Here is a 10,300-nt window from a genome sequence, read left to right on the forward strand (position 1 = left end):
TGGTAATTGTTGCAGACTTGATTGTTTTAAAATTTTCATGTTAAATGTGAAACTTGAATATGGAATAATATTTTAATTGTGCTTAAGCAAATGCATGGTGTGGCAGAACTCAGTTCATTGAGTTTTATAGAAGTCCACAACTGACTACTGTTAGAGAAGAAAGGAAAATCCTGGAAAAAACAGATTTGGCATGTCATTTGTAATAATAAAGAGAATTCATTGCCACATCAGCTTTACACCTGCAAATGTAATTTGTGGTTAATTTTGAAACTAAACTTGTGAAGTAACTAAAAAAGATACATTCTTCAGCTTGTTTACTCTTTTATTGGAAAGTACTTTGGCTCAAGCACTAAAAATTACATGAAGACTTGTGTGCCTGGCTCTCCTTTATAAAACAGGAGTGGGTGTTCAGTTCCCTTGTGTGTTTTAAAAACTGTGACTTTAGTGTTATGTGATTTTTTTTTTATTTTTTTATTTTTCTAACAAGTTAGGTGTCTCACTTGGTAAAATTATTGGAGAGTAATTGATACTTGGTATTGCTTGGAAGTTTCTAAACTGTTTTCTGAATGTATTTATTTCACTTAGTATAGAGAGTAATGTATTGCTGGGGTGATCAGTTCTGCCTCACGTGCTATTTCCAGATATGTGTGGAAAGTCCAAATATGTGACTTTGTATCTTTTTCCAAAAACTGATTTTGCCAGTGATTAAATTGCAGGTCAGGCATGACTCCTCAGCTTTGTAAGTGTCACATTACCTGTTGTTTAAAAAAAAAATAAATAAATTCAAACAAAACAAAACAAAAAAAAAGCCCTTTGCGTTTAAGAAGGTCCCTTTGACTTTCCACTGGAGCTGTAGGTTTCTTCTTGGGTGTTCAGAAAAATCATTTCAGTCAAGCTGCTTATTGTTGTCTTAAAATATTTTTGTTATGCACTTAAAAAATAGGATTTGTTTCTTTGAAGGGGCTTTACAAAGCTTTAATACTCTTCTGTTGGTGAAGGTAAATACTAGGTTAGCATTTTGCTTATAGCAAGAAAGTGTTTGGAGAAATGTTATTAAAATGCTTATCTCTGTAATCTAAGTTCTGAGTCATTGGCTGGTAGGGGTGATTTCATATGAATGAATGCCCATATATCTGCCCTCTCACACCCTTTTTTTTAAATAGCCTTGCAAACATTTCAGATCGATATCCTTACGTTTTGAATGTAATGTAAGCATAGTGGATAATAAATGAATGCAATGTTTTCCTTTGGTTTTGGCAGGACCACCCCCTCCACTTCCCCCATTGCAGCCTGCTGGCATGGATGCCCCCCCAAACTCAGCAACTAGCTCAGTTCCTACCGTTGTTACAACGGGTATTCATCACCAGCCGCCTCCTGCTCCACCCTCTCTTTTTACAGCAGGTGTAGTACTGAGGCTTTGCCCACAAGGTTTGCTAAATAGAATAACATTGATTCATATTATACTGTACTGTTTAAGAGATTATAACTGTGTAGTTTGGGACAATTAAGTTTGTATCATTTAGACTGTGACAGTAACTTTGTTTTTTTCAAAGTTAGTTCAGGACAGAAGTAAAATGTGCATGTAAAGTGTGAATCTGGACTATGGAATAATATTTTTCACTCTGTTTAAACAGAAAACTTGGCATGGCAGGTTCTTTTAAGATAGTTGTTACATAACTCTTTGACTGTAATTGTATCTTGTAATTAAATGAAATACTGTATCTGAAACCTTAGGGGGGTTAACTGCAATTTATTTTAATTAGACAATTTCTTTGTTACCAGAAACGTATGACACAGATGGCTATAACCCAGAAGCTCCAAGTATAACAAATACTTCAAGACCTATGTATAGACATAGAGTACATGCCCAAAGACCAAATTTGATAGGACTCACATCAGGTGATATGGATCTACCACCCAGAGGTATGCTCTCAAAGCTATATTCAGTTTAGCTGGCTTTATTAATGCAGATTTGAGGCAGTTTTTAGAGAACATAATAATGGAGAACTCTGCATTTCTTTAAAACCTTCTGGAATTAAGAGAAGTTCAGTTGAATAGGGAATTTTCATCATAGTTTCTTTATGTGTGAATTTTTACAGGTAAAATGAAACCTTTCTAGAGTATTGCACAGTTTATACTTGGCTGTAATAACTGGTCAGTTTGTACATCTTCTATACAGAAAAATATTACTGATTCTCAGTATATGATTGTTGCTGCAGAGAGGAAGGACTAATTTTTATTTGGTAGCAGGCAGTTATGCATGAGTAATCTTAACCTCGTAGTTCCTGTGGCCCTGAGAAGCACCAGCATACAAATTGAGAAGGAAAGAAGGATAAAACTGTGTTTTGGGGTTTTTTTTGTTTGTGGGTTTTTTTTGTTTTGTTTTTGTTGTTGGTTTTTTCTTTTTTTTTTTTTTTTTTTTCAAATGTGGTTTCATTTACGTTTGCATGTATTTGATTTAATCTTACTATATTTCTGTTAGTGTATTTTCAACAAGGAGTCCCTCAGTATTATTCCTGTTCTTCAGTAAGAATCACTCCTCTCCCACCCCATCCCTAAATCTTCTCCTGGGTATTAGTGCTCTGGAGTACTCTTTTCTATCATGAGGATTTTTGTGCATGCCATCAAATGGGAGAATGGAGGTACTAGCAGAAATGGTGTGAGCTTCAAAGTATTTTATGGACACTGTGAATCAGTGCAGAGTGCAGTCATCTTGAGGCAGATGCCTTCTGTCACACCTCTTGTTTTCCTTATGTGTAATGTTACTGTGACAAAATGAAATCTGTTAGCTGTTTGGTCTGTCACAGCATCTGCTGATAGTTAAGTCTGCTAAGATAGTTAAATTAAGATTTAATTCAGTTTCAGTAAGGATTATAATAATTTCAAAATAAACAACTGTGTTTTTCAATGCAAATTCAGTGTGAGCAGAACACTTTTTTACAATCAAGTACACATAAAAAAAAAATATTGTAAAATATTATCATCTGTTTACAGAAAAACCTCCTAATAAAAGCAGTATGAGAATAGTGGTAGATGCTGAATCCAGGAAAAGAACAATTGGTGCAGGTGATGCTGGAGTTCCTACAAAGAAGACTTGGTTTGACAAGTGAGTGATCATTAACACAAGGTTGGCTTAATAGTTGGAATTCCATGGAGCTCTTTTCTGTAATGTGAAACATACATAAGTCTATATAAATTGTGAGCAAGTTAAATTGAATAAGCTGATTGTACTAAAATAAATCACACTATAGAGTGATCTGCTTTTGACTGTCTTCTCTCAAAGGCAGTATAGAGATAGCTGAAGTTGCTTTGGATCTACTCCCGAGATCTACTTCCTGAAATCTGGAATTATCTAAGAAACAGAGAAGCTGCAGTGTAATGGTTAGAGATGAATGGTTTTAGTTTTGAAATGTGAATTATATCACTGCTGTTTTGGTTTGAATTGCCAGGTATGTTACTGACAAAAATACAGGGTGAAGTGCTTTAGTGTCCATATATACCTGGGGTGACAAAAATTGGAAGGGATTTTAAGAGATTATTGGGACTGAGGAGAGCCTTGAAGTAATAGTTACTTGAACTCTTAGTAGGGAGATGCCATGGAATAGCTGAGAAATTGTTTTTGGAGGGAAGCAATACGGAAAGCAGGACTTACTGACACAAGCAGATAATTGTGAATTATCTCACAGCTTTATGCCTGGGATATGCTGAGAGCATCAGTGGAGAAAACTGCATGTTCATGGGCTTGTATGCTGTACTCTTCTACACTTCCCTAAAGTTGCATGTGTTTATTTTTTTATCTCTGTTTCATATGCACATGCTATTATGTAAGCATATACAATTTATTGTGTTTTCTAGCTTGCTATGGATTTCTGGCTTGATTTTTATTTGTTGCAGGCAAAATTTTAACAGAACAAATAGTCCAGGTTTCCAGAAGAAGGTGCAGTTTGGAAATGAAAATACAAAACTTGAACTGAGAAAAGTTCCCCCAGAACTTAACAATATCAGCAAGCTTAATGAGCACTTCAGTAAGTTTGGAAACTTGGTCAACTTGCAGGTAAGAGTCAACAAAGAGAAGGCAGTAGGCTTCGACTTAATGATAGAGGTAGTTGATAAAAGGAGAATGCCAGTTATGTTTTAACTGGTTCCCTGAAATTGTTCTCACTATTTTCATAACTTGTTTCTTAAACATGATCTCATTGTTTTTCACGGAATTGTCATTGAAGAAGCAGAAATGAAATGTTCTAGCCTTTTAGGTTTTGAACAAATGTTTTCCTCACAGATAAGACTCTTAAGATACATTGTTGAAAACTACTTGGGAGTGTGTTTTCCTTTTCTCAAGTTTGGATCTGATATCATAAACGTGTATTCCTCATCCAGAAAGCAGTCCCTGTGATATAACTGCTTTTTAGTCCCATAGTAGTGGCACTGCTTGTTCCAATTACTTCGTGTTGTATCTGAGTGACCCACATGGGAATAAACAAAGAATTAGAGAAAGACAGGAAAGAGATGCAAAGAGCTAGGGCCTTGCTGTATGTGTAATGTCAGTATTTCAGACCAAGTCTCTAAGGGGTGCAGAATGATCAGTCATCATGCTTCATTCTCAAAGAGTTTCAGATGCTAACTTGTGTTTTTATGTAGGCTTTCTTGTTTGCACTGAGAAGCTGAATGAAGAGGTGTAGTAGAGTATGTACTGATACAGTACAGAATAAACGTCCTGTGCCTGTCTGAACACTGAGGAAATTTAAATCTCTTACTTGCTCTTAAATATTTCTGAAGCCTTCCCATAGTTTACATAAGAGTATGAGCGTATTAGCAGGCAGTATGATACAGTAAGGCAAGTAAAATTGTGTGTGGACGTTTATTGAGAGACAAATAAATATGCAGGTAGATAGTGAAACTATGTTCTTCCAAAAGGTATAATTTTGTACTTTGAAGGCATCTGAAATAGTATGTTTATTCTCAAAGGAGGAAAACCAAAATGAGCTACTTTGTCTAGCTGTGATACTAGACCCCTGTGTTTTTTGTAGCAGTTTACTTCAGTGTCTTTCAAACAACTACTCATATTCTCAATTAGAAATACTGTTTGGCTGTTTAGGTATTTTACTTAAGCTTGTTTGTTCTTATAACTATTCTGAAAGTTTATTAGCTTAATCTCAAGATTGTTTCTTTACACCAGGCTTTTCAAACAGAATCATGGCTGAGAAGTGTTTATCTAGTGACCCATACTGGGTTTAACTTGTAAGCTTCTGAGCCTTAAGACTAATGATTTTATGATAATGGAGGCAGAATCCTACATGCAGTAAGTTTTGTTCTTCTGTTCTATATCTTAGGTTGCATATCAAGGTGATCCAGAGGGTGCCCTCATTCAGTTTGCTACGCATGAGGAAGCAAAGAAAGCTATATCAAGTACAGAAGCAGTATTAAATAATCGTTTTATTAAAGTTTATTGGCATCGAGAAGGCAGTGCACCGCAAATCCAGACTACCACACAGAAGGTAGAGGATTTAAGTGTATTCTATCTAGAATGTTATGTAAAATGCAGTCTCTTAAACATTAAAAAAAATACTTATAGAAGGGAAACTGAAGTACTTCAGAAATCATGTTTCATGTAATTCTTTTCCAAAACTTATTCTTGTAGATTCTTTGAACTCAGGTACAAGGTTCAGGAGTTGATAAGACTGAATGTGTTTAAAGAAAGCCCTTCTGCGACTTGCAGAGAATTCCACTTTTTCATCTCATGTGAAGCAAGATTTGATGCTATTGTCTGCTGAATAACATCTATTTTCCTTTAACTAGTATAGTCTTTTTTTTTTTTTTTCTTATGAGCATAAGAAAGATGGACTTGTATATCTGTTCTTGGAAGATAATTTCCATTTTCTTCCAAAAGGTGCTGTTTTTTCCAGTCTTTTCCCTTTTCCTTTCCTGTTGAGCATGCATGCTGCTATAGGAAGAAGCAGTACAATTTGTTTTACACAGAGATGCCTAAATGTATATACAGATAGATAGACATACATGTACATGCAGAGAGGACATGCAAACAGCAGTGAAAGAGGAGAGTTGTGTTATATTAGTTTTGTGGGAATGGACTGGGGACATTTTACATTTTTAAGTGGAGCAGGAGGTGTTAATATCCCTGGCATCCAGTGACAGGATGCGTGGGAATCTTTCAATGCTGTGCCGGGAAGGTTCAGAGGTGGCATTAGGAAACATCTCTTTATGAGTGGATAGTCCAACACTGGAACAATCCTTGAAGAGAGGTGGCTGATGCCCCATGCCCCTCGGTGTTTAAAGAGGCATTTGAATAATATGCTTGGTAACATGCTTTAATTTCTTGTCAGCCCTGAAGTGGTCAGGCATTTGGACTAAGTGTTTGTTATAGGTCTCTTCCAACTGAACTGAACTTCTGGAGTGAATTGCACAGTGGAGCATCTGTTGGTAGTTGTGATGTGCATAGTAGCATTGGCATCTTTTTAAGACTATGAAACAGAAATTACTGTTGTGGAGCTTAGATTCATAACCTGTGGCAAGCCAAATCAGATTTGTTAGCAGGCATAGTGGTTCTACGCAGACGTAAGAGGGAGCTTGGATTCTCCCAGGTCTTGTAAGGTTAGTGAGTCTTGTCAATTAGCTCCTGGTGTGTAGCAAGTCCTTCTAGATACCTGTGTATCCTCCTTTATTGGATTTGCTGTTAGTGTGGAACACCACATTCTACAGTGAGAAAAACATGAGGAGACTGTAGAAGAAACCTTCACTTATTTATATACACTGATACAATGAACAAATGAGTTGTTAGAGGTTTCTTTCAACTGCTGTTCTAAGTTTTGAATTCTGTTCTCTAGATGATGTATGTCATCATCATTTAGAATCAATGACCCAGTTTTCCATAGCAGTTCTGCTGTAGGACATCTTAACAGTTTGTTTTCTCTCTTCCTTTCATAACAAATGCCCTGCTTTTTATCTACCAAAAAGCAGTTTTAACAACACCTATCTCACTGTCTCCCTAGTTACCATCCTTCAGATTTGAGGTTGAATCAGATTTATAAATATCCTTGGCTCTTGATCTGAACTAGTGCTGCTCCAAAAGGTATTTATTGTCTAAGCCTGACTTGCATCTCATCAGCCAGAAGAGGGCAGTGGAGTATGTTATTTGTATTCATACAAACATCTCGAGAAAGATAGCTTGAACAGTTACTGCCATCAGTTCATTTGCTGATTATGCTATTACAGCTTGAAGTATTAACTGTGTATTTCAAACAAATACCTGATCTGTATATCTGTTATTTTGCAAAACATCAATTTTAAATAAGTGACAGAGGGTGCACAGTGACAAGAACAGTGTAAATGGGAAATTCAGATTTTAAGTGCAATGCTTTCATGTTCTTCTACCCCAAAATATAACAGTTATCAAACTGTTGAGTCAGTAAACAGGTATTTTTAGTTCATAAGCCTTTCAGGAATATTAATATTTACTTCCCTTTACATTGAAAGTAATACTTGATAATGTAAATATTCTCAAGTAATACTACAAGTATTATGGGAACTCTTACAGTACTTCACATTTCTAAGTATTTGAATTTTTGTCAAGATTTCTGGTGTATTAATTACAGCTGAATTAGTTTCACCTGTATTTATAATGGTTCTACAACTGCATTTTTTCCATCAGACATTAAAAACAGACTTTTGATTTTTTTGCAATGTAAAGTCAGTTGGCTTTTAAGTTGTCCCTTCAGTAGTATTTGGCCCTCCACAATTTCTTGAGCATTGCTGTTTCCTCAGCAGGATTACTTCAGAAAATTCTTACTGTGGAAAGTCTGAAAAGAGTGGAAATACTAAGTAAAGATGGTGGGAGTCGACCATAGTAAATCATCAAATAAAAGGCTTCTGCCAGGAAGCAGAAATACGCTCTCCATCTGTGGTAGCTAAACCAAGAAGTATTTAGCTTAAAAGGCAGTGCAGGAAATTTAGGTTAGATGTCAAAAAACATTTTCTAATGCTAAAGGATACTGAAATACTTTTGCCTGGAGAGGTGATAGGACCTCATTCATTGGAAATATGTAACAACTAGATTGATAGATACTGTCAGTAATGGCTTAGGTATAGCTGATTTTGCCCTGGAGTGGATGGATGTATTAGGTGACCTCCTGAGGGTCATAAATATGACAGGAAGCTTGGTTGGGAGCATTTTTTTTTTTTTTTTTTTTTTTTTCCCTTAAGTGTTTAATGTTTTTGTCAAAGAAAAAAAGGCAAGGTGTTACCTGTTGCGACATATCCCTGGTAGGTTTGAAGATTAGCTGCTCTGTTTTCTTCTTCCTCGGTCTCATGAGCACGTATCTCTGTATCTTTCTTTTTCTAAGCTCTCCAAGCTAAACATAGAGCAGATGAAAAGTGCCAATTGCTGTAAAAAGCAAGAGTCTTTATTATACATGTTTGTATTCTGCCTTTCCGTAACTAAATGTTTGATGATGAAAGATTTGTGAAAGTAATCAGAAGACTGCTTATTACTTTTCTTCACTTCTAAGAGGTGGAGATTAAGATGGTCTAAGGAGACATGATTAATAGAAAGAGACCAGAGTTGTTTGATAGCTTCTGTGAGCTGCAAGTGCAAAATAGATATTATTGCTGTATGCACTACACGGATAGTTGGCATAACATCCTAAATCTCATGAAGTCTTTATTTTTGCCATCAGGTGAAAAGGCTATTGAATGATACAAAGGAAGAAGTGTAAATCTAAGTTATCGTTACAGCAATTTCATTGTGTATTTGTTGAACTACATGTTCTTGTTAATACTGTGATGTGCTCTTTTGGGGGTGGGGTGGTGTTACAGATAATACAACCCTTAGTTCAGCAACCTGGTTTACCGGTAGTGAAACAATCTGTCAAGGAGCGATTAGGTCCGGTACCTGCAAGTAATATTGAACCTGCAGAAGCACAGAGTGCCAGTACAGAAGTCGCTCAGGTATGTATGATTGTCAAAAAATGAGTTGCATGTTTTTCTTTCTGTAATGGATTCAATACTGTCTGTATCCATTACTGTTACACATATAGTGCAAGTACATGTTTACTACTGATAAATGCATCTAATTTGATAGTAACCGATGTTTTGATATTAAAGTTTTCTTCAATGCAATGATATTTGGCTTTCTTACCCAAGCATAGTATTTAATTTTTAGTATCATAGCTCTTTACTTCTTTTAAAACTGAAAATATTTCATTAGTGCTGTGTTAAATTGCAGTTTTCATACTGCGAAGTCAAGTTGGTTTCTATCGAAGAACTAAAAATTACCCTTTTTTAATATTATATCTGTTAAACAGCTAAAACCATTAGAGACTGGTGGTCAGCATCTAAAACTACTTTCAGTATTTGTGTGCCATCCTTAATAAAAGGGAGAATGTATCCACAGTACTAATATGAATAATGACAGAATCTGGCATGTTACTCCCATTGGAAATAGCCTTCAAATTTTTGTTATCTTAGAAGTATTTCTTTATGAGCATTGTACCATTGCTTTAGTTTTACACCTGAAAAGGAAGACCGCCACGCTTCAGAAAACATTTGTAGTTTAAATTCAGATGACAACTTTCTGCAACTGACATCTGCAAATAGCAGATTGTAAAACACCAAATCTGAACTGTACTAAAAAGGCTTGTTTAAATCCTCTGCTGACCAGTGTGTCGTGGACTTCCTGCAAAAAATTATGTAGTATAATCTTTGATTCCAAATTTTGGGGTTGTCTTTGTCTTACCAAATCTACTTATAGATGTATATTAACTGTTCAATCAAATATCTAAAATTCATTTTATCAACTGCTTTAATTATTTTTCTTGTATTTTTGCCCCAAAGTCTTGTTTTATTAGATAAATGCTCTTTTCTGAATTCGTAACATTTGAAATTACATAGGAAACAGTAAAATATTAATAAATTATATGTACTGTAATTTTGTTTTGCTTTCTTAGAATGTGACTAAGTTATCTGTGAAGGACAGACTGGGTTTTGTCTCGAAGCCAGTTACTCCAGCAACTGAAAAGGTAAGAGAATGTCTCATATTCTTTTCCTCTGACATGTAATTTCAGTAGAATTAATTTTATTATAAAGCCTTGGTGTCAATATTAATTTTGTTTCATAATTGTGAATAAAGTTATTTATTAAGCATTAATCTTAAAGTATTATATATCAAACCTCAGCTTAGCAAATGGCTAAATGATTATAAGAATTAAAAAAACATGTTAGGACAGAAGCTGCTATTCTGTGGGGTTTGTTTTACTATAGTAGGTTTCATTCAGGTGTGAAAATAACTAGA

General features: G+C 35.3%; 1 protein-coding gene across 1 annotated transcript in view; it reads left to right on the forward strand.

The window, feature by feature from the left end:
- The window catches only part of RBM26 (RNA binding motif protein 26), a gene marked incomplete at its 3' end in the record, with an annotated part of 30,915 nt that extends 20,887 nt beyond the window's left edge, over positions 1 to 10,028 (forward strand). Inside the window, exons 8-14 of the mRNA XM_010022894.1 lie at positions 1,261 to 1,401; positions 1,783 to 1,923; positions 2,995 to 3,106; positions 3,895 to 4,054; positions 5,331 to 5,495; positions 8,827 to 8,958; positions 9,957 to 10,028. Coding sequence (XP_010021196.1) covers positions 1,261 to 1,401; positions 1,783 to 1,923; positions 2,995 to 3,106; positions 3,895 to 4,054; positions 5,331 to 5,495; positions 8,827 to 8,958; positions 9,957 to 10,028 — 923 coding nt within the window. The remainder of the gene's footprint in view (positions 1 to 1,260; positions 1,402 to 1,782; positions 1,924 to 2,994; positions 3,107 to 3,894; positions 4,055 to 5,330; positions 5,496 to 8,826; positions 8,959 to 9,956) is intronic.
- Between the last annotated feature and the right edge of the window lie 272 nt (positions 10,029 to 10,300).

Source organism: Nestor notabilis, unplaced genomic scaffold (assembly GCF_000696875.1).
Source record: "Nestor notabilis isolate BGI_N333 unplaced genomic scaffold, ASM69687v1 scaffold25529, whole genome shotgun sequence".
Classification (NCBI taxonomy): domain Eukaryota; kingdom Metazoa; phylum Chordata; class Aves; order Psittaciformes; family Psittacidae; genus Nestor; species Nestor notabilis.